This window comes from Plecotus auritus (genome assembly GCF_963455305.1).
Source record: "Plecotus auritus genome assembly, chromosome: 5".
NCBI lineage: Eukaryota > Metazoa > Chordata > Mammalia > Chiroptera > Vespertilionidae > Plecotus > Plecotus auritus.
The window spans coordinates 158,204,988-158,228,807 of record NC_137776.1 but is presented as its reverse complement, the minus strand read 5'-3'; the positions used below and the strand labels follow the sequence as shown (position 1 = coordinate 158,228,807).

The following is a 23,820-nucleotide window of genomic DNA, read 5'->3' as shown; positions in this document are numbered from 1 at the left end:
AGTGCTGTGACACGGAGTGTCAAGGGTGAGGTCTGGGGTGCTCAGGGAGTATATAACTTTGCCCGTGAGATCCGGGAAGGCTTCCTGGAGGTGATCATTCATGTTGGGCTACAACCTGAGGGACAGGTGGGAATAACTGGAAAGCTCAGGGTCCAGGCAGAGGGAAGAGCTTCAGAATACCCATAGCCAGTGAAGGCCTGGGGCCTGCGAGAAAGGAAAGCAGGGGGTCCAGGCTGGAGACAGGCAGGGAGGGCCAGAGAGGGGACAGCAGGCCGAGCCGGCGAGCCTCTCCTCGGGCCCGCAGGGAGGGACACCCACCTTGCACTTCTGCACGTGTTCCAGGCACTCCTGCCAGGTGTTCTCATACTGTACGCGGAGCTGCATCATGCAGTCCGTGTGGTAGGTGTCTCCACGGGCAGAAACAAAACATGTCAGCTGCTCTTCCAGAAGGAAGAGGGGAGACAGAAAGAGGAGTTCCCCCTTTTCTAAGGGAAGCGTCTTCTCCCCAGGAAAATGCCTGAATCGGGACTACAGAGCTCACCCAAATTATCCTGGCGCCCCTGGCTCTGCCAGGCAAGGGCTTGGTGGTCCCATATGAGCCCTCAGAACTCATGCTTCCCTTCACACCCATCCCATTTCCCCCAGGAGGCCTTGCCACCCGCTCCTGAGTTTATATGGAACTCTCAGATAAATGACTGACTGACAGCTGAAGTTGCTATGAAGCTACTACTTGAACCGCATTCCGGAGAGACCCGAGGGAAATCCCGCAAACCCCACTCACCAAGGCTGTTATTCAGGGCGTCCAGAGAAGAATACCATTCATCCAGCTGAGCTTTGCTGTAGTTGGGGGGCAGAAGGTCACTGGGAAGGAAGACAGGACAAGTAAGCCAGGCCTGAATAGAACCTCCACTTACGGAAATGGGTGGATCTGCAGGGAGCATGCTCCGGAGCACTGTCTGTGACTTGTTGGGGTTTCCTGCTGCCAAGTACACACCTCATGAAAAAGTAATTCATATGAACCAGACTGTTACTTAGAAAATAAAAACGAATTTTCCTAATGGGAAAAAAACAAACAGCTTACCTCACTTGAGCAAGGAAACCACTTCTGGGAACCTAATCTGAGATAACAATATAAAATGCATACAAAGTTATGCATTAAGATGGTCGCTTAACATTACTATTTACAAACACACAAAAATCACAACCTTCATATTCAACAATAGGGAATTGTCCAAGTAAAGCACAATGAACCCTCTTGTGAAGTCATTAAAAAAGTGTGCAGCTAGCTGGTTTGGCTCAGTGGATAGAGCGTTGGCCTGCAGACTAAGGGTCCTGGGTTCGATTTTGATCAAGGGCACATGCCTCGGTTGTGGGCTTGATCCCCAGTAGGGGGCATGCAGGAGGCAGCTGATCAATGATTCTCTCTCATCAGTGATGTTTCCATCTCTCTCCTCCTCTCCCTTCCTCTCTGAAATCAATAAAAAATCTATTTTTAAAAAGTGTGGCAGATTGAAAAATGGCCAAATATAATTAGCTCCTCCCATGAGGAGGTGGAGTCTATTTCTTCCCCCCGGATCTGGGCTCCGCCAATGGGACTTGAGCAAAAAGGACACAGCAGAGACGGGGAAAGGCTCGAACATTTCCCTGCCCTCTCTTGTTGCAGGGAACTCCTGTACCACCGTCACCAAGCCCTTGAGCCTGAAATAGCCTCCTGGAAGCTGAGGGAGCAAGTGGAGAGAGACTCCGGGCCTGGCTGGGAGTGAGGCCATCCTAGACCATCAAGCTCCAGCCAAGAGAGCCCAGGCCAGGGGAACTGCCTAACGGCCCACAGTGTCATGAGAAACAAGAAATGGTGGTTGTTTTAAGGCACTAAGTTTCGGGTGGGATTTAATGACTTGGAAAGATGCATACGGCTAGAGGGGCCATAACATTTACTGTCCAAGCCAGGACATTTCTGACAGTGAAAGGGGGAGATGCTATTAATGATTATGTCAGGACAAGACATGTAACCCGGGATAGTCTTGGCACCCTACCTACGGTGGGGCAGTAAAGAGCAAAAGGTAGGTACGAGAGTGTATACAGCATAATATCAAGCCTAAACATCACACTAAATGCAGTGTGGCATCCTGGATTGGGTCCTAGAACAGAAAAAGGACATTAGTGGGAAAACAAGTAAATCCAAAGAAGGCTGATGTTTAGTTACTGGGAATGCATCAAAGTTTAGCTTCTTAGTTTTGACAAATGTCCAGGGGTAACAAGATGATGACATGAGGGAAACTGGGGGAGGGATAGACAGGAATTCTGTGGACTATCTTTGTAACTTTCCCGTAAATCTAACATTACTCCAATATACAAATGTGTCAGCCTGTGGACTGAAGGGTCCCAGCTTCGATTCTAGTTAAGGGCACGTGCCTGAGTTGCTGCTCAATCCCCAGTAGGGGGCGTGCAGGAGGCAGTCAATCAATGATCTCTCTCATCATTGATGTTTCTATCTCTCTCTCCCTCTTCCTTCCTCTCTGAAATCAATAAAGATATATTTTTAAAAATACAAATGTAATTTAAAAATTATTTTTAGCTTTGACCCGTGTTGCTCAGTTGGTTGAGCGTTATCCCTGCACCGAAAGGTCACCAGTTTGATTAATGGTCAGGGCACATGCCCAGGTTTCGGGCTCAATCCCCAGTAGGGGGCGTGCGGGAGGCATCCTGATTGATCTCTCTCTTGCACTCTCCCTTCCTCTCTCTCTCTCTAAAATCATTAAAAACATTTGAAAGATACTTTAAAATTATATGCACATATGCTTATTGGATCTAAGAACATTCATGGGGATTCTCCCTGGACTTTGGATAACTCCCTCTTGGGGCCCTGGGAATCTTAGCACCACTCTCCCCACCTCACTGCCCACAAGCCTGCAGAGGGCCTGGGCCCGCGTACAGGGGCTGGGGAAGTGCAGACAGAGCAGGTTTCGTGGCGGCCTGGCACCGAGTTTTGCCCAGTTTAACGAATAGGGGCTCAGAGTCAGAAATAAGTGGAGTTATGGAAAACAACAAAACATTTTCCTTGAATTGAGATTTTTATCCACCTTGTTAATTTTACACCTGCGTGGAAATGAGGCCACATGTGGAGCGGGAGATACCAGCGAGGGGGAGGCTGTGTGGGGCTCTAATTGTCCTTTACATCCCAGGAGAACTTGGGCAATGTGGTGAGGAGACCTGAGTCCCAGGGTTTCCAGGATGGGAGGGACCAAGGAAGACACTGTCTCCAGCCTGCAGGACCACACAGGCTCCATCCTGCTGCTGGGAGTGGATGCCACAGGCTCCCCGGGCAGTGGGCTCCCAGGGTCTAGAACATTCAGTGTACCTCCCCCTACACAGCTTATTATGGGATTAGAGCTAGGTGGACCCGGACCTGAGGGAGGTGCCCACAGCCTCTAACAGGTCCCCTGTCTGATAGCAACAGTCTCCTCACTGACCTCCCAGCCTCCAGCCACAGACCTCTCCAAACTGCAAAGCTCATGGAGCCAGTCTGCTCCCCACTGCTCTCAGGATCAAGTCCAAACCCTTAACCTGACCCTCTCTCCCCTCACTGTCTCCCCACCTCCCCGCTGGCCATTGACTCCTTCCAACCTCTTGGGTTCAGCCCCATTAAACTTCTTTCTGCAGCAAACATACCATGTTCACGACTGCCACTGGGGCTATAACAATGCAGAACGTGGGCCCAGGCCCAGAGACCAGGAGATGATGGCCTAGTCTGGAGGATGCCTCGGGAGAAAGGTCTGCGCTGGGGACTGGGCCTGCCTCCCCTGTGGATGCCCAGGGGCACCCCTCCCCAGGGACCCGTCCCGCTGTACCAGATGGTGCAGAGATGCCTCAGCCGCTTTCCCTGCAGGGCTTTCTGTTTCTTCAGCATGTTCTCCAGCTCCTTCTTCACGGCTAAAGGATCCTGGATCCTCTCACTGGCCATGAACTCACTGGGCATCCAGACACATTGGCACCATGGAGAAAGGACGGAGGGGCAGTGTGGGGGGGGGGGGAGGGCGGGGCAAGGTGGTTGGGAGAAAAGAGATGAGACCCATGGTAAGAACATTCAGAACTCCAGCACCCTTACTCCACTCCCAGCCCCTTCCTCCCCACCTTGGGCCTCTGGGACACTGAGGAAAGGAGGGGGGCGCAGAGGGGAGATTAGAACCAAGGCCCGGTCAGTGAGACTCTGGTGCTAAGAGCATGAGACCAGCAGGCTCAGATCTGGGTGAGGTACCTGACTGCTGCCTGCCAGCTCTATGGCCTGGGGCAAGTCACTACCCTCCACTCGGAATCGCAGGTTCCTCTTCTGTAATAGAGCTGATGATGATCAAGACCCGGCAAGATATTGCAAGCAGCGCCCTTAGCGCCGGGCCTGACTCATGGGAAATGCCCAGTGAATGTCAGCTTCTGCCATCACTGTTGATGATTACCGACATTTGTTAACAACCTCCCAGGTCCAGAGCTGACACTTTTCATGCAGCGTCTTGCTGAGCATCACTGACCTGTCACCAGTTCACCGTGCCCGCTTTGCACAAGGAGAGAAAGGCTCCAAGTGGTCAAGTGTTAGATCAAGGTCACAGGGAAAGGAGAGGTGGAGCCAGGTCTCAGCACACGTTCCTTCATCCTCAGTGTCAGGCTCTGGTGCTCCCATCTGGAAGCGCAGATGTACACCTCCAGACCCACAGTACACACGGACGGACACTCTGGTGTCCTCAGACATCCTGGCTCAAGGCATCCCTTTCTTAGCAAAAGAATGTCTTGTTTGTTGGCCCAAAGGTCCAGGACCCCTGTGTCAGTATTAACGAAAGTGCCACCTGGCAGAGGAAGCGTGGAGGCGGGCCTTCACTTCACCTTCCCTCCCCTGGGTGAAATTTGCCATCAGAGTGGGACACATCGAAGCCGTTCTTTTCACCCCAGCAACGCAAGGCCACGTGGGAGAGTAAAGAATGGAAACTGGGCAGATAACCAGACTAACGCTGCCAAACAGTTTGTACTGCTGTCAGAAAACGCTTGTGAGGAAAACAAAATGCAAATCTACACACGCAGCGTGGGTCTCAAAATGCCTGGAGAAAATACACCAAAGCACCAGCTGTGCTTCTCACTGCAGCGAGGGATTCGTGGTGATTTCCAAGTTCTTCTTTATGCTTTTATCTATTTTAACTTTTAAAACAATAGCACATATTACATTTACCACCAGAAAACAGCAGCATTTTAAAGCAACGGCAAAAAGGGAGGGAGAATGCCTCCCCGCTGCCCATGCCGGCCGGCCGGCCAGGTGAGCGGGGCAGCCACTGACCTCAGGCTCTGCATCAGGACATCCTTCTTGATAGCTTTCCAGCCATCAACCAGGCTCTGCCAGCGGCGGCGGCTCTCGAGCTCGTGCTTCAGCGTGGCCTCCATCAGATTGACAAACAGCTGCGCGATGGCCCTCCGGTTGCCCAGCAGGGCTTGGTTTATGACCTGTGGTCACAGGCAGGCAGGCTCTAGGTGGGTTGGGCAGCTCTTGAAGATCAGAACAAGGCTCAGTTGGACAGGGTGATGGGAGGCTGGAGAGGAACCAGGTGAGGGGCGGGCTGAGGGGGTGGGGAGGGGGCCCAGTGCGGCCGTGGCCAAGGTGTCTGAGGAGTCCTGAGGGTTCACTGGGCACTCCAAGAAGCTGCCCGGGACTCAATAGCCATGGAAGTGACCAGAGTCTTTCCCGAAGGCTTAACCATGAACCGTGATCATATGAGCTTCAACACAGCTCCAAAGCCGCCTCCGACTGTTGGTTAAAGGCACCGATTTGGGCTCTCTGGAGTTAAGCACGCCAGCGGGCTCTCGGTGTTTAACTGTTTTCTGTTTTGTTTTTTAATAAATTTGTTCCAAAAACAGAGTGCTCATGCCATCAGGGACCAGCCACATATGGCCATGCTGAGAACTGGGATCCAGTTACCAAAGGGGGCCAGAGCGAGAACCTTCATCGGCAGTCCTGCCAGTGTTCTCTCCTGGGCACGCTTGGCATGGCAGTGGGAAAGTTCTCATTGTGTGGTACTGTTCTGCCACTTACAACCCTGCCCCCTCCATTGAGAGCAGCCTCTCCTATCCCCCCAGGGAGGACAGCATCCAAAAGTGCCTCCACACATTTCCTAGAACCCTCCAGGCACTTCCCTGGGCTGGGGGTGAGGACCTGCCAAGTGCAGTGAGTAGAACTTCCTGCAACACTTGTCATTGGAACCTGAGGCTTGATGCAGCTGTACTTCCTGGCATTGGTAAGTATCTCCTGAACCTCTCAGTCTGCAGCCGTAACATGAAGACATGTACAGCACAGGGAATTCTCGAAATCCAATGAGATAAATGCACACAGAACAAGTAGCATGTGCCAGTGTTATAATGAGTAAAATAAACCTAGGGAAGTCAGTCAGTGGAACAAAACCAGGACATTGCTAACTCTGACTCCCCTAATGGATCAAATGGATAAAAGTTAGGAACTCTTGCTTGTCTCAAAATGAGAGCTGCCGTTGCTGAGCCCCTCTGCTGTCATCCTCCCAACAAGTGCTGGGGGGAGTGGGGAGGTATTATTATTCCCATTTTATGGACAGGGAGCTCCAGGTACAGGAGCTGAGTTATTTCATGCCTGGGCAGTGGAGAGAGATATCTGTGCTCGCTCCCCGCCTGTGCTTTGCTCAAGACCCCAGGCACAGACCTGGGCTGAGCCCATCTGTGATTCTGAATGCTGTACTCCCTTCGCCATTATCTGGCTGCCCAGCTCTCTGCAAGGACCTGGAAACCTCTGCAGGCAAAACGCGCCTCTGAGTAGCCGAAAGAAGCATCCTTTTGTGCAGCAGAGGAGCCAGACTTAACTGACTTGGGAGACATCAAAAACAACCTTGAATTTCTTGTATTTTTAATCCCAAAGAAAGCAGCCAGGAAGGCTGGGGTTGTGGACAGGGAAGCAGTGGGAACAAAGGCAGGGTGCAGGCATGGTTCAGCAGGAGGAGAGACAAGAATCACCAGGAAAACTAGACTAACAGAGCAGGCGGGCGTCACCCACGAGGGCACAGACCACCCTGCGACTGTGACAGCTGCCAGACGATGCCCCATAGTGTAGCCCCTGTTGTACTGCATGCGGTGGCTGCGACATGGCCCAGTAGGCACCTGTGAAATCGTCAGCGCTCAGAATGATGACGCTGCGTTAGGTAGACGGAGATTAAGACAGCAGGGAAGCATGAAATGTACGTTAGAAAGAGTCCCATTGAAAATACTTAACTAAGATTCTGGTTCTGAACCTAAGTGGTCACGGAGTTACTTGGAAATGCCACCAGAAAACCACTCACCATGGCTTCTTTATTTATCAGCCTGTACACGTCGGGCTGCATGAGGTAGGAGGTTTTCTCTATGATCAGCACGTATTTCTTCAACACGCTTTTCAGCTGGAAACGACAAGGCGCCATAGTTAGTGACTCCTGCTCGTCCTGGAGAACTGAAAGGAAACAGATGCTGCCTCATACAAGGGGACATCACCAAGAGCACCCGCTGGCGGGCCGACTCACTCTATCTGCCCGGGAGAACTCGAGCGAGTTCAGCGTCTCATCCAGCTCCTTAATCCCCTGCTTCTGGAGCAGGAACCTCTGGGCCACCTGATCCCACAGCTCCACCAGGGTCTGTGCCGAGAAGTTTGGGTGAGGCTGGGAGGACGGAGGGCAGGGAGGGGAGGAGAAGGAAGAAGGATGGGGATGGGGCCGACCAGCCCACTGGGGGCCCCTACTTGGATGTCGTAGTCTTCCAGGTTTGTGTCATTTTCCACTACTTTGAAGAGACAGTTGATGTTTTCGTCAAACTCAGCCAGCTTTTTTAAAAGAAGCGCTCCTGGCTCCAAGATGAGAGGTTCCATTTCCTAAAACAGGCCAGGAGGGCGATGGCTAATAGCATCAATAGCCTTGGGGCAGGAGGAAGCCCCCCCAATCTGTAATGAGGAAGAATCGGCCGAGGTCCTGTTTCAAAAATAGTAATTCTTACCCAGACCTAAGGAGTGAAGATTTACTAATCAGCTCACAGCTAGAGCACAGGGCAGCCACCATTCGGGGCACATGCTCTATGCTAAGTGGAGAGCTTGTCCTCAGACTCGCTGGGTCCTCACCACAGCCTGGCAAGTAGGTGCTGACATTTGGCCAGGCCCATGGTTGGGACTCAACAAATATTCATTAAAGAGGCCATAAAATTTTTTTAAAAAATTAAAAAAGAAGGCCATAAGCCCTGGCCAGTCTGGCTCAATGGTTAGAGTGTCGGCCCACGCACCGAAGGGTTGCAGGTTGGATTCCCGGTTAAGGGAACATACCTGGGTTGCATGTCTTATCCCCGGCTCTGCTTGTGGTGGGTTCAGGAGGCAACCAATTGACATGTCTCTCTCACATGAATCTCTCTCTCTCTCCCGCCCCCCTTCCACTGTCTCTAAAAAGCAATAAAAAAGTGTCCTCAAGTGAGAATTAATAACAACAAAAAAGAGAAAGAAAGGGAAAGTGGCCCATAAAGAACTCCAGGTTTACTTCAGATGGGACTAAGGCTCAGTTATGTTGTGTGACCAAAGCCACAGAGCTCATGTCCAGCTGGGGCACATTGGCAAAGTGATGAGCTGGGCCCCATGAATAGGGGAGATCAAAGGCTATAGGCTTGGCTTTGGCACCAGACCTGGAGTCCAGTTTCCACTTGGCCCCTTAAAGGCCAAGTTAGACAAGACTTCCTGGGCTCACCTGTCAAATGGGAATAACGACAGAACCTGACGTAGGAGATAACCAAGCCTCAGACATGTCTACTATGGTTCTAGCCACACTACGGTGGGCCACTGAGAACCTGGGAGCTGGGGGGAAAGGGAGGTTGGGGGCAGTGACCAACCTGCCTTCGGAAGCCCAAGGATAGAAGGGGAGCAAAAGCAAAGGTTCTCACCATCCCAATCTGAGCGATCTCCTCCTTAAAACTCATCAGAGCGTTCTCGTAGCTCTTCCTCTTATAGTCCCCCTGAAAGGTGACGGTGCTGACCCTCTCCGGAACTGGGGGAGAACAACAGAGGTGGTGAGGCTGTCCTCAGAGCTCCCAGGCAAGGGGAAGGCACCCAGGAAAAGGCAGCAAGGCACACAGTACCGTGACTCAGGGGATGCATCCCGAAACCACGCCAGCAGTGGTTTGAGGAAAAAGAGGGAAGAGGAGGCGATCCGTAAGGGCTATAGGAAACGAAGCCTCACATAAGCAGTTAAATGCTGGCAGAAAGTTCCAAAATGATATGTATAGACCGGGGCCCATTATATCTTTTAAAATTAGTTTTATAGAAGGAAATACATACAACAGTAAGAGTAACAACACTTACATGTGCCAGCTATTGTTCTACCTCAATTACTTATTGGTCCTATTTTACAAGCGAGGACACTCGAGCTTGGGGTTAAAGAACAAAGGCAGTCAGTGGCTGAGCAGGGATTTGGACATGGGCCCTCTGCTCTAGGGTCTGCCATCTCACTCTGCTGTCCCCTGAACCTATGCGGAAGCTGAACATCACCTGTTTCATGGGGATGGGCACTCTTGGGAGGAGAAGGGGTACTATTGTAGAGGGGGAGTTTTTACTTATCTCCTTTCTCCGTTTTTCCATAGAGAGCATGAATTATAATATTAATCGTAAGAAAAAGACCCTTCAGCCCTGGCTGGTTTGGCTCAGTGGATAGAGCATCAGCCTGCGGACTGAAGGGTCCCGGGTTCGATTCCAGTCAAGGGCACATGGCCAGGTTGCAGGCTCCATCCCCAGTAGGGGGCATGCAGGAGGCAGCCAATCAATGATTCTCTCTCATCCTTGATGTTTCTATCTCTCTTTCCCTCTCCCTTCCTCTCTGAAATCAATAAAGATATATTTAAAAAAAAGAAAAAGACCCTTCATATTGACATAAAGTCAACTAAGAATGTGGTATGAAGGAAGAAAATGTGGATTGAGAAATTCTCTTGTGAAATCACAGTAAAGCGAGCATCATCCTTTACCAATTGGTTTTGATTAGTAAATAGTGATAGTGCACGAAGTCCCTTCCTCCTCCGCCAGCTCCCTGCACTAGGAGAAGGATCAGGGGAGAAGGTTCAGGGGAGAAGGCCCAGGGGAGAAGTTTCAGGGGAGCAGGCTCAGGGGAGAAGATTCAGGGGAGAAGGCTCAGGGGAGAAGGTTCAGGGGAGAAGGTTCAGGGGAGAAGGCTCAGGGGAGAAGGCTCAGGGGAGAAGGCCCAGGGGAGAAGATTCAGGGGAGAAGGCTCAGGGGAGAAGGCCCAGGAAAGAAGGCCCAGGGGAGAAGATTCAGGGGAGAAGGCTCAGGGGAGAAGGTTCAGGGGAGAAGATTCAGGGGAGAAGGCCCAGGGGAGAAGGTTCAGGGGAGAAGGTTCAGGGGAGAAGATTCAGGGGAGAGGCCCAGGGGAGAAGGTTCAGGGGAGAAGGCCCAGGGGAGAAGGTTCAGGGGAGAAGGTTCAGGGGAGAAAGTTTAGGGGAGAATGCTCAGGGAAGAAGCCTGAGTGGGAGCTCTACACAGTGAGAGCTGCAGGTGCTTCTACATTAAGCTCCTAGGAGGTCCCCAGGGGCTCTCTGGGGCCCAGGCCAGGCTTGCCCTCACTGGCTGATCGGAGGCTCACCGATGGTGTCCATGAGGCCCCGGACTTCTCGGGCAGCGATGGTGCTCTCACTCTCTTGAGCTTTTTTCTTCTCAGTTATTTTCTTTTCCCTGAGGAAGAAGCAGAAAAGAACAATAAAATCCCAACTCCCTCACCCTCAGGGCAGCTCTGGAGGAGGACTGGCTTCCTGTCCCAGAGTCCCAGCCCTGAGAGGGTTATGGCTTGCAGGGAACTTGAAGAGCGAAAGGGAAGCCCAGCTTCTGCTACATTCTTCCAAGTGCCCCAAAGGAAGATGCAGCCCTGGCTTTCCTTTCCTTTTTCCCCACTTAAGGAGTCGGAGCTCAGGGAGCTGAAATCCTCTGCTCAGGAATCTCAAGTTCAGCTTCTGAACTTGGAAGTTCAGAAGGAACCCCTGATCTCTCTGCTCCAAACCCAGTGGCTCCCATCTCAGGAAATGGCACCTCAGCTGTCCAGGAGCTCAGGCCAGAGACCTAGGACTCCTCAAATCCAATCCAGCACCTGGTCCATGGGTTCTGCCTCCAAAATATACCCGACATGCCCTACTCTCCCTCTTGAGGTGCCACCAAGCTTAAATGGACTGCTGTGGCCTCCTGCCTGCCTCTTCTTGCAGCTCCCTAGATTCTGCATGTGGCACCCAAAAGGTCTTAATAATGAAAATCAGCTGCTCACTTCAGTAATGTCCAAAATACCAACTGTGGTATGCAAGCCTCTCCCAGCCTCATCTTCCTTTCCCCAGGCCACTGACTGCTTCAGCCTTCAGCAGTGGACCGAGCCCATCCGGCCTCAGAGACTTGCCCATGCTTCCCTTCCCCCGTCCTCTGGGCTCAGCTGAGGCCCCTCTTCAGAGAGCTTTCTGGACTTCTGTCCCACCAGCCTTCCCACCTTTGGGGAGACCAGCTTATTTATTAACTGTAGAGGCCTCAAATTCCAGGAGGGTGGGATCCCCATGCCCAATGCCTGGCCCTTGGCACTAAATAATTTGGGGTTGGGGGGGAGGGAGAGAAAGGGAAAAGCAAACAATCCTAGAAAGCAGGTGTTATTACCTCCCTGGTACTTTATTCCTACCTAGCACTCATCTTGTGTGAGCTCTTTTTGAGTTTTTGAAGGCTCTGATGCACCCCCAGTGTGTGGGCATGTGGCCTGGATGGCAGGACCTACCTGTAGAAAACAGGGTTTTCCGTGACCCAGTCATTGGGTAGGCTGTGCATCCACTTGTGCTGCCGAGGGGACAACATCTCCCCTTCAGGAATATCCACCTTCTTCATCAAGGGCTTGCTGGTGTTCTTCAGGACCATGGAACTCTCTCCATCTCGCTTCCTGGAGGTCACCAGGGAGTGGACCAGCTGCACCTGAATCCAAAGATCCAGTTGGGGGAGGGGTCAGAGCACAGACTTCCCAGCACCCTCAGGCTGCCTGCGCAAGCTTAGGAGATCCAGTGGGAACCTGCCAGTAGGAAGGGGCTTTGCAGAAAGGCCTCCAACCCCAGTAGGGCTTCCAACCCCAGTAGAGCCTCCAACCCCAGGTAGGGCACACCTCATACAGAAGGGTTCTCCGCTCCCTATAGCAGCCATTCAGCCACTTCCAGGAAGACATCTTTTAAGAAATTTTAATGAAGACCAAGACCAGCATTTTTATAATCACAAGGAATTGGAAAAAAGGAACTATCCAATAATAGGGGATTGGTTGAAGGCACATTGTAGGTCCCTTCAATGGAATGTTAGGCATTTATTAAAAATGAGACTTAGGGTTTTTTGTGACATATGATATTACATAGTATATGATATGATATGCTATAAAACGTATCAGTTAAAAGATAAATTAAGCCTGGCTGGCATGGCTTAGTGGTTGAGCATCGACCTATGAATCAGGAGGTCATGGTTTGATTCCTGGTCAGGGCACATGCTGGGGTTGCAGGCTCAATCTGCAGTGTGGTGTGTGCAGGAGGCAGCCAATCAATGATTCTCATCATTGATGTTTCAATCTCTCCCTCTCCCTTCCTCTTTGAAATCAATAAAAATATATTTTAAAAAAGATAAGTTATAACCTACTGATACAGTATGATCTCAACATTTTAAATGCATAGAAAAATGACCAAACATTCTGGTGGGACAGGAGTCTCTGAAACATACAGAACATATGCCAAACATTAAGAATGTTGTACTGCTTCCAGGGAGCAGGCTCATGTGAGTAAGGATCATTTGTTTCTTTGGTCTCTTTATCCTTTCATAATTTCCAAGCCTTCTATAGAGAACATTTTTTTAGGGTTCAAGGTAGGAATGCAAATCCCTTCTAAATAAGCAGTACAGAACTCGAAAGGAAGTGTTCAAGTCTGAGTGTTTCTTTTAAGATTCGTTTTGTCTGTGCAGTTTTTTATAGATGACAAGGCAATTCCAACACCTATGTTACTTTAGTACATTACAGGCAGCCCTAGATCAACTAGGAAGCCACTAAATGTCACGAAGTATATGAATACCTACTGACATGGGAAAGGTCTGTGAAATACTGTTAACAGGGAAAAGAAGGTTTCAAAACACTAGTGTAAAATCAAACCCAGTTTTTATTATTTATTGACATATTGATTTTAAAATTAAATATAATTTTATTGATTTCAGAGAGGGAGGGAGAGGAAGAGAGAGACAGAAATATCAATGCTGAGAGAGAATCATCAATTGGCTTCCTCCTGCACACCCCACACTGGGATTGAGCCCCCAACCCGGGCAAGTGCCCTGACAGGGAATCGAACTGTGACCTTCTCTGGTTCATAGGTTGACACTCAACCACTGAGCCATGCCGGCTGGGCTCAAACACAGTTTTTAAACAGAAAAATTAGAATTGTTTTTGTTCATAGGAAAAAGGGCATCCAATGGTTAATTCTGACTATTTCTGAGTAATTTAAAGTTTTTAATTTAAATTTTCTGATTTTCAAGAATAGACACTTTAATTTTATATTTTTATACTTTAAGAACTAATAAGAATTATTTTTTAAATTAAAGCAATTTTCCAAGCCCTTATTTCATTAGATTACCAGGCAAGGAAGACTTCAGAGGGAGGGATGTTTTGGAGGGAAGGAGAGGAAAGTGTGGGGAACAGAACAAAGTTTGAGGAGCAAGAAGAGGGGAGACAAGGACAGGCCTACCTCAGCCTCGAAGATCTGCTGGTAGACTTTCCCGCAGGGAACCTGGGTCACCTTCCCCACTGAGGACATCTTGGCTGCTGGCTGGACCGCCCCTGCAGGAAAGCAGATGTCCAAGAATCACGATGGGGTTGGCTCTCGTTAAGACCTGAGGTTGAGAGACAGAGCCTCTACCCCTCCCAAAGACAAGTTCTCTCCAGAGGACGTGACCCCACAGATGGGGCGGTCTGGGAGGAAGCAGGGGCCCCTCTCCAGCCTCAGCGTTTCTAAACAAAAAGAAGGGAGGGGGCGAAGAAGCAAAAAGACAAACCTCAGGCAAGAGCTGAACTCACAGAGAAGCCTGGCTCCCCAGTCGCAGGACTCAAATCCCAGAGGGACTTTGGGGTGAAGAATAATAAATGTTTATTGTTTGATGCTCCACTCTCCCAAGCTATTTTGGGAAAAGTCAACGTGTCCAAGGTGTCAGATGGGATTTCAACCCGACCTTGAACTCCCAACCAGGCGCTGAACACGGTCTCCCCGAACGCCCCCTCCTCACCCCCAGCCCAACGCCCCCAACCCCATTCCCCCCCCCCGCCCCCCCGCAGTGGACACAGGGCGGGGGAAGTTGAGATGGGAGCAGCCTGACGCTAGGCTCCTACACGAGCTGCGAAGATCCAGCAGGCTCCGGTAGAGCCCCAGCCCACCCACTCCCCAGCCCACCGAGGCGAGTGGGCAGCCCTGGACATCCCATCCGAGCCCGACCGGCCGAGTGGAGAGAGGTCGGAGCCCAGGACGCGGCCTCACCCCAACTTCAGAAAGCACCCCGCAGGTCAGCCAGGGCCTGCCCTACCTCTTAAGGTACAGGACGCACTTGGTCTCCTAGGCGACGCGGAGGGCGGGAGTCCCGCTGGCCCCGCCCTCACTTCCTTTCCTGGCGCGGCGGGCTGCCCTTGCGATGGGAGCGTCCCCTGTGGAGCAGTGAAACCTTAGTCAACCCCTACCATCCTGGCCGGTTTCTCCTCTGTGCAGGGGGTACCTCGGGGCTGTCGGGAGGGTCCAGAGCGGCACACTAAATGTCCTGGGAACTGTGGGAGACAGGAAGTGCAAGTAGCGCCAGGTCCTTCATGATGGCCAAGAAGATCTGTCCTACCGCCTTCACCTTGCTTCAAACCAGCCTCTGCCGTGGTGCTTGGCTGCAGGTCAGACGTGGAAGCATCTCTAAGCGACAGCACCTCTTTCTCCTTTTAGAAGAGGTTGAAAGGCTCAAAATGTAGGCCTCCGGGCTTGAATGGAGTTATAATAAAAAGGCTAATTTGACAATTCTTTGAGTTCATTCATCCAACCCACCACTGCCACACGCCCTCCTAAAGTACAGCTCTGACCTACCCACTCTCCGCTCACAAGGCCCTCACCCACAGCTCCTAGGTGTCCGCAGAGGCCCACAGCTGGTTCCGCCTTGACTGTCCCTGCTTCGGCTAACTCCTCACTCTGCCTGCACCTGCCCCTGCCCTCCTCCTCTCCTCCTCTGCTGGCATCTGCCCGTCTCCACTCATCCCAAACCCGCCCGTACTTCCAGTCCACTGCCAGTGAGTGACAAGCACCCCATGCACCGAGCCTGACCTCCCACCCCACCTTCCCCACCCCACCGCCTCTCCTCTCTCTGAGCATGCTTGTACATTCCTTGCTGTCAATGGCAGTTAGAGCACCTGCTGAAGGTGTTTCCTGAAGGGCAGGTGTGCCTTGCTAACTTTATTCAACCTGGATTGCCCTCAGCAGGGACCTGTCCTCTGGAAGCCATGTCTCTGCTGCTCCTCCTGTCGTCACTGCATCTCCACAGGGCGGGCAACCTGCCTGCACCAGGGCTGGGTAGTGCAGTCCCACTGACCAGGGGGACAAATGGGCTGCCTAGCTTAGGGCTAAATGGCTGGACCAGGGACAGATGTGTGTGCATTCTCTGACTCTCCCCTCTGTCCCTGTAGCAGTCATTGCTAATCAATTCCACCTGGGTGTCTAGTTGGCAATGATATATGCCCTATCAGGGGTCCTCAAACTTTTTAAACAGGGGGCCAGTTCACTGTCCCTCAGACCGTTGGAGGGCCGGACTATAGTTTTAAAAAAAAACTATGAACAAATTCCTATGCACACTGCGGGCCCGGGGTTAAGTCGGCTGCTAAGCAGGACAGGCAGCAGCACCTGGCAGGCCGGATAAATGTCCTCGGCGGGCCGCATGTGGCCCTCGGGCCGTAGTTTGAGGACCCCTGAGGGATTTTAAGAGTCTGGGAAACTGATGGATTCTTATTGGATCCTTTCTGAATAGAAATCAGAAGCTTAATGTAAAAGAGGAAACAAAGCATTTATACGCTGTGCCCTGGTCATCCCTGACCCTGTCAGTCAGAGAGGGCACCTCTGGAGTCCCCTTCCTGAGTGGATAAAGAAAGCTGTGCAGGGGAACGTTCTGAGGAGGTGAGGCCTTTGAAATGGCCTTGGGCCCATCCTGGGGGGCAGAGATCCCAGCGGGGCTCAACCAGGCTCTGAGACACCCCACCCCTTTCCATTCATGGCTCAGCCGGGCTGGGGCTTAGCTACACACGGAGCGCCCCTAGGAGAGGACTCTGATTAGTGTGGGGCTGGGCGGGGTACAGGGCCTCTGACTCCGCATCTGAAAGAAGGGTGACGATCCTGTGGGCAGGGTGGTGGTGAGGTTCGGGGAGGAAAGGAATGTGCAGGCTTTGGGCCCCACTCCGCCTGGGGGTAAGGGGAGAGCGATGACCACAGTAAGGTGACTGCGTCCTCAGGAAACCCTGTGAGGGAGGTGAAGTCTCACTTTCCAGATGAGGAAATAGGCTCAAGGTCAGACCACAGGCCCAAGGCCGCACGGGGTGAGTGTTCAAGCTGGGATTGTGCTAGAATCGGAGCAACCTGGCGCATGGAGTAGCACTGGTACCAACTGACTTGGGTCAGGTGTCCAGGGCCCAAGACTAGGGGTTCTGGCGGGAAATGGGGTGGAGTATGGCCTCAGTACCCTGTCCTGGACCCTGGCAGGAGCAGCCCACCAAGCTATCCTGGAGATGATCTCTAGAGAGCCCAGAAGAGGAGCAGCAGGGGCAGGGGAGTGTGCCTGTGGGGGAGGGGCTCCAGGGCCAGAGGAGAGGGGCTCCTCCCTCCCAGCTGGAGGCCTTAAAAGGGGGCCTTCCTCTCGCAGCCCTGCCTCCTGCTGCCACAGTGCCTGAACCCTCCCTCAGAAGTGATTGGTAGGAGGGGGCCTAGAGAGCTGGATACAGGATGGATTTGGGGGTAGGGGGGGACCTGGGACCACAGATCCTGTGATTTGCCAAAAGCAGGCCCTGGGTGGTGATGAGGAGCAATCTGGTGTTCTTGGAGGGTGAGGGAGGGGGTTGGGGGAGACTGCTCCACATGGGAACCCTGGGGTGGCCAGGAGCTGAGGGTGAGGAGTTTTCAGGGGAGGGTATTGGGGCAGCACCTGAAAGTTGGGGCTCATCACTATTCTCACCCCAGTGGCCCAGGGTGTCATCCTATTCCTTGGCATGTTCCTCACTGACCTGGTGACGTTGGACACTGTGATGGAGGATTAGCTGGAGGTTAGTCTGGGGCAGGAGAGCGGGCACCAGGATCCTGAGACTTGGTAGAAGAGAGCGCCCCCTCCCTCCCCTGTACTGGAGAGCCTCTCAGCCGCCTGTGTGAGCTGGGGCGTCGTGCCCATCTTGAGGACGAATGAACGAAGGCTCCCCATAGACACCCACCCCAGTTCCCCAAGCTGGGGAAGCAGTAGAGCTGCCTGAACGCAAAGGTGCAGGAGGTTTTGTCCCAGATGGACTCAGCCTCTCCCTCAGGAGGTGCCCAGAGTGGAGCGAGATGTCAGGTTCCTCCAAGTCGGGCGGCACATAAGTTGCCGAGTTGTCTGCAGCCTCAGTTCCCCCACCTGTCATCAGAAAGACTTGGGCTAGAAGAGCCTCAGCTCCCATGTCCCCCCAACTTTGGAGCGCAGAGTCCCGCCTAGGTCCCAGACCTGCTTTCTGTGTGTGCCCTGCCCCCTTGAGGGCTCTTGTGGTACCGCAACATGAGAAAGAGTGAAGATGGGGGACTGGTTAGGGACTAGCTAGGAGGCTCTTTCTGATGGACTTTGGCTGTTTGCCTCCCAAGGGAATCAGATCAACCTCCAGAAAGAGAGTAAGGTGAGTAGCTGTGGCACTCACTGCGGGGGAGGGGAGGGAAGTGGAACTCCCACTGGGCAGGACAGTCCTTGCTCCATCCCCTGCGTCTCCCATTTATTGGGAGAGTTTGATAACAGAGGAGTAGGGGCTGGTATCAAGGACAACTTGCTGGAAGAGGGGCTCTTCACACCCATCCCTGAGAACAGTTAGGACCTGGATGGAATTGGAGGGAAGGAGGGTTCCCATGTGTGCAGAGGTCCAGGACTGGCCGCCTGCCTCACTCCTCACTCCTAAGGCCCCTGCAGCATCCCCCACCATGCTCTACCTGCAGCCTGTCCTTCCCTCTGTCCCCGAATACAAAGTAATGAGAGAGATCTGCTGCTGCAGGGGGCTGCAAATCATGACAATCCTGAGCCTGAGGAGCGAATTGGGGCCTGGTTCCAGGATATGGAGCAGCTCAGCAGAATGAGAGGTAAGGCTGGGCAGGAGTTAGATGAGGGCAGGTATAGACTCTCCCTGGTGGCCATGGCTCCCTTATCAGCTCCAGACCTTGTTGCAAGGCCATCCTGGGGCACTTGGATCCAGCTACTGGGCAGACACTGGGAGGAACACCTGAGGTGTGGCTCCTGGTATGTTCACAGGTACTGCTCTGTCCTGTAGCTACCACCTGTCCTGCCAGATGGAGCCCCAGTCCTAATCAGTCAATGGAACACTCAAGGCTCAGAGGAACTGGCCACCAGTGAGCTCAGGGGTGAGTGTCCAGGCTGACAGTGGCTGAATCCCAACGGCTCCGTAAAGCTTTGGGCCAAATGTGGTCTTGAGGAGTCAGATCCCAGCTACTGCCCAATCCTGTGCCTGAGGTGGGCCACCTCCACTTTCTAGGACTCAGTTTTCTCCTCTGTGAAATGGGTGATGCTAAATGATCACTCACATGGCAGGGACAAATAAGGTACTGACTGATCACTCAGCACAGTGCCTGAATCAGAATGAGTGGGGACAGGGTGGTGAAGGTGGGCCATGATTCTGGGGGATGCCTCCCAAGGTAATCCCTCTCTTCTATCCAGCCGGAAAAGAACACCCAATTCACAGTCCTAGAGGGTTCGCGTCCTTGCTGGGAGGTGTTGCCATCTCGCCCTCTTGTGGACATGCTGAGAACAGCCCCCTGGTAAGGGAGCCTTCTAGGTTTAGCAAAAGGGTTTTCTTCCCAGACTGGCAGAATTCCTTCCTAGAGTGCTGTTCTCAATATTATTAAAACCCATATTCTTTTACAGCTGAGAGCTGAGGTTTAGTTCTTTGGCTTCCTGTGCTAATTTAGATTAGATTCAGATTCTCACATTCCTCCTTCAACTAAAATATCTCGCAGGGCCATTAGCGTATTGTATATGGGAGAAGGGAGAAGGGCCAGCCCCTTCCCTGGCTCTGAAGGAGACCCTCCAGGCTCCCTTCCTCAGAGAACACATTCATTTCATTATTGTGAACAAGGAGCAGTCACAGCCCCTCAGAACTCCTGGGATTCAGTGGTTGAAATTCTTTACAGGCATAGCAACAACCACTGAAATTTGGGCATCTTTAAAAATAACACTTGCCTGGACTATGTCCTGTCCCAGGACAGTGGCTTCTTTTCTACAATGTTGAAGGAAGAGGGAACACGTTTTTCATCTCTTGCTGAGGTTTCTCTTGGCCAAATATTAGGAACTTGTGGTTTTCTAGGTCCGCCTCTGGAATTGCAACAGCACTAACTAGGGAAAGAAATGTGAAGAGATTGAACACTGTGGGTGGAAGGGACAAGGCCAGAGGAAGATAATTTGCAAATGAACTAAGGGCAGGCAGGACTTTCCCTCCTGAGTCCCCAAGGGCCCAATGATCAGCCTTTATCTAGATTTGAATCCCCGGGGATCCTTGTCCATGATCTCTGAATTCCTTTTCCTGCTTGTTTCAGGGGGAAGATGTGTAATGCACCTTGTAAGACGACAGCGGGGCCTCATTCCATAAGCATGTAGCTACCTGTGAACTAAGATGTCCAGCCTCCCTGCACACCTTAGAAATCCCCTAGGGGCTCCAGCCTCTCTCTCAGAGCCATCGTGGCTCTGCTTTGCCAGGATAAGGGTCCATGTACTTGGCCATGGAAAGCCCTCACACTCCCCCTCACTCGTCAAGGTGACTTCTGGGGCAAGTCTACCAATAGGCCTAGAGCAACTGGAGCTGGTGGGTGCAGATCCTGAGGAGAGTCAGTAGTAATCTGCAAGGCAACTACCTCAGGGGAGGCCACGGCAGCCCTTTCTTCACGGAGCTGCGCATCGTGAGGCGGGCAGACGTTAATCAGATCGCCACCAAGTATAACGTGACAGATATTTATTGAGAGTTGAGGGTATATCAGGCACTAGCTTAGGAGTGTTTGTATTAACTCACTTTATCCCCCAAATAATTTTGGGTGTTTTCTATGTGAGGAAAAGGAAGCACAGGAAGGCAATGTAATTTAGCCAATGCCACACAACTAGGAAGTGATGGTGTGGGGATCCCAGCAGCCCCAGTGCCCCGTTTCCCAGTTTCTAAAAGCAGAATGACAAAGCTCGGTTGTGGGGATTAAATTAAGAGATAAGTCCGGCAAACACCTAGCAACAGGACTGGGTTCACGATGGGTGCTCAGTAATGATTCCTGAAGCTCAACTGCTCTGGGAGGTGGACAGGGACCTCCCTCACCCTGTTGGGAGTCCTCCTGGCACTTGCACTTTGAATGGTCAGACTTTGCACAGACCCCAGGCCATCAGAGACCTCATGCCTGGATGTGAAGGATCTGGGTAAGTCCTGGGCCCTCTGCACAAAGAGGAATGTCCAGGCTTCCAGCGTGGCATATGGGCCTTCTTGGATGGTCTAAGAGTCCCCCATGCTCTGCACGGCAGGCACCAGAGGGCTCACCCTCCTCAAACACGCCTGGACATTTCCTGCTCACCATCTCTGCTCTTATCGTCCCCACCTAGAATGCCTGCACACCCACCTCTGCCTCCTCAGGCAGGTGGCTTTCCCAGGGGATCCCCCTTGCTAGAGAGAACTTGTATATCTTTGTGACCCCGCCCAGTCGTCCCGGCAGGGAGAGCTCAGTGTGTGCCTGCTCCCCTTACCAGATGGGAGGCTGGACCACGGATTTCCTTCTCTCTCACCACGGTAAGGCCTAGAAAGAAGGAAGCAATGAGGGCCCTGTTGAATTAAGGTCATTTAAACTATCCAGATACAGAAATGTTACCACCTTCTCCCGTGACACAGAGTTCTGCCCTGTGGTCACGCTAAGTGCATCTCAACATGGAACTGCCCAAGGCTGTCTCCCAACCATGGGGAGTAGAAATGATGACTGGACAAAGTTTGTTCAACAGAGTTTCTCTTTAGTTCTTGATCTTTTTACTAGAGGAGTGAATTAGACCTGAGACTTCATGGTTCAGCCCAGAGGATATCCCGAGGGGCCGGTGCCATGCGCCATCTATGTGGACAGTGGCTGGGCGTCCCATCGCTCTGGGGGCAGCTGCTGGGTAGCTGGGGCCTCGTCTCAGCAGCAGTCAACCTGGAGTGGCGAGGAGCGGTGGCAGAGGCCACGTCAGCTCTCCGAGCACGTCAGCAGGATCTGGGTAAACTCCTGGGAGCCATGACCTGGTTTTGACTTTCTGAGCATGACCAGCCTGGGGTTGTTGATCAGGGTCTGCAGCAGGCGCCACCTTGTCCTGGGCCTGGCCGAGGTGCAGGGACCTACGATAGAATCAGATCAGGTAGACTGGGGGCAGGGGAGGGGGGTAGCTGTCTCTGTGCTTCTCAGAGGCTGTAAGAAAAACTGCCTGGGAGGTGTGAGGTGTGGGTGGGAGGATGCATTTATCCCACAGAGCTGGGTATCTGCAGTGTTGGGAACAGTGATGAGCGCAGTTCAGATCGGTGCTGACAAGACAAGATTGCCTAGGGCTTCCCAGCTGAAGGCAGAGCAGAGGAATAAGGTGGGAGAGTTGGGAGTAGACAGTATAGAGCCTTGAGGGGCAGGAGTTGGTGGCTAAATGCCCTCTTGGAGGGCATCTGGCTGAAGGCTGAGATATGCATGGGGTCTCAAACAAACTGGGGGGGAGGGTGTGGACTCAGCAGAACTAGAGCTCGTTTTGAGGAACAGGGAGGAGCCAGCTAGAAGGACAAGGACATAAGGCCTCAGGGGTCCCATAGCCAGGCTGACTAGGGGCTAACCCTCCTGACCGAGTGGATTTCCCAGGGCAAGGAGTGTGGAGGAAGGGAGGCAGGAAGGGGAACCTGAGTCATCTCAGGGATCCCAGAAAACCCTTAGGATACTTGTTTCCTGCTGTCTAAGCACAGGGAAGGTTCAAACAGGAGACTCACCTGCTGACTGATGCAGGTGCCCATATCTGATGGCCTGCTGCAGCTTCCTCTCCCTCAGGCCTCTGAGCAGGATGTGACAGAAGCTGACAAGCACGGGGTTGGTGTGATAATGGTCCACATAGAGCATGCCAACCCATGCACTGAACCCTGAAATCCAGAAGGCAAGTCAGGCTCTGGGGCACATCTCAGGGTGGCCTGGTGGGTGCTTTTTATGACATAACTGCAGCATCACTTTGCTCCTAAATGGTGCCCGTGTCTTTGCCGAGAATCTAGAAAATTGGGTATAAAGAGCCGAAAGGGCCCTTACAGATCACATTCTAATCCGTCCATTTAATGTGGAACTTGAAGCTCAAAGGAGCTTTGGGCTCCTTTAATGAACAGACGAGTGAATGAATGAACACAGGCCAGAAACAGAACAAAAACTATTTTTGCTCTACAGAAAAGGTTTTGATTTTGGAGTATTTCAACCAGACAGACCAATTTCTTATCTAAGTAAGTTTCCAAATAACACCACCAGTAATTCTGGGATGAGTCCTTTCTCAAAATTTTCAGAGCTGTGCAGTCACAACTCACCTCTTAACCGTTTAGAGAGAGTTGTGCTACCTCCCACTGCCTGCCATTATACCTCAAAGCTGTGTCAGCTACGCAGATAGCCTGCATTCCCTTCTCCCCATTGGGCTGAATGTTTTGGGTTGTTTTTTTTCCCTGCTCAGCTTTACAGCCTCCCTGGGAAGATAAGCTCTGAGCAGAAGTGAGGCGTGAACCCTAGGCCCCTGTTACCCCACCTCCAGGTGGCTTCTACAAAGGTGGGAGTCCAGCCCTCCCCCAACAGGCGGCCATGGGGAGTGGGAGGTGGGGCTGGCCACTTACCCATGTCTGCTGCCTCGTAGCCGTTCTGCATGATGGTCCTGTCGATGCGGGCGATCAGCCATGTGCCCAGGATGCAGCTGATGAGAAGCCTGGAGAGGCAGGCGCCCAGGCCCAGCAGCACGTTGTAGAAGAACAGAAAGTAGTTGAAGTTGTGGAACACTTTCCTGCGAATGGAAGCAGGCGGAGGGGCGGCACCCTTTCAGCGTGAGAAGCTGGCCAGGCAGGCGGGCTCAGGGGCCCCAGACCATTGGCCAAATCCTACATTTCCTGGCTGCGAGCTGCATGACCTTGTGCTGTACTTGTGAGCTGACTGTCCCCACCACCCAGCGCTGGTGTGAGGACTGGCTCAGCTGTGACGTAGAGGATTCTGAGCACAGGGCAGGACGAATGCTAGTAGCGACTGCAGTGTCTGATGGGATCCTTGGGTTCTGAGGTTTCCTGAACAATGAGAAAGCTCCTGTGGCCGCAGCTGGTTGTATGGTTACACACAGGCTGCGGCTTTCACACTGTCTGTTGCAACAGCGACCTAACCCCAGCTGGACTGCTCCGAGTTCTCCAGATAAAATTTCCCAAATGACCACTTGATCATGGGGTTTCCTGCTGCCTATGGGATAAGTGCAAGCTTTGCATATTGAATTTGTGGGCCGTCCTCGAA

At 52.3% G+C, this 23,820-nt stretch overlaps 2 protein-coding genes across 2 annotated transcripts in view; both read right to left on the bottom strand.

Moving 5' to 3' along the window:
* CCDC180 (coiled-coil domain containing 180) overlaps positions 1-14,158 on the bottom strand; it is a gene marked incomplete at its 3' end in the record, with an annotated part of 47,073 nt that extends 32,915 nt beyond the window's left edge. Inside the window, exons 1-12 of the mRNA XM_080668314.1 lie at positions 14,090-14,158; positions 13,783-13,874; positions 11,805-11,995; positions 10,647-10,735; positions 8,941-9,044; positions 7,766-7,894; positions 7,551-7,661; positions 7,335-7,430; positions 5,318-5,481; positions 3,849-3,968; positions 782-861; positions 319-407 (exon numbers count right to left, since the gene is read on the bottom strand). Coding sequence (XP_080524440.1) covers positions 319-407; positions 782-861; positions 3,849-3,968; positions 5,318-5,481; positions 7,335-7,430; positions 7,551-7,661; positions 7,766-7,894; positions 8,941-9,044; positions 10,647-10,735; positions 11,805-11,995; positions 13,783-13,851 — 1,242 coding nt within the window. The 5' untranslated portion in view covers positions 13,852-13,874; positions 14,090-14,158. The remainder of the gene's footprint in view (positions 1-318; positions 408-781; positions 862-3,848; positions 3,969-5,317; positions 5,482-7,334; positions 7,431-7,550; positions 7,662-7,765; positions 7,895-8,940; positions 9,045-10,646; positions 10,736-11,804; positions 11,996-13,782; positions 13,875-14,089) is intronic.
* A 6,974-nt stretch (positions 14,159-21,132) lies between these two features.
* The window catches only part of LOC308249441 (stimulated by retinoic acid gene 6 protein-like), a gene marked incomplete at its 5' end in the record, with an annotated part of 34,926 nt that continues 32,238 nt past the window's right edge, over positions 21,133-23,820 (bottom strand). Inside the window, 3 exon segments of the mRNA XM_080670933.1 lie at positions 21,133-21,668; positions 22,296-22,442; positions 23,166-23,329. Of these exon segments, the coding sequence (XP_080527059.1) occupies positions 21,520-21,668; positions 22,296-22,442; positions 23,166-23,329 (460 nt within the window). The 3' untranslated portion in view covers positions 21,133-21,519.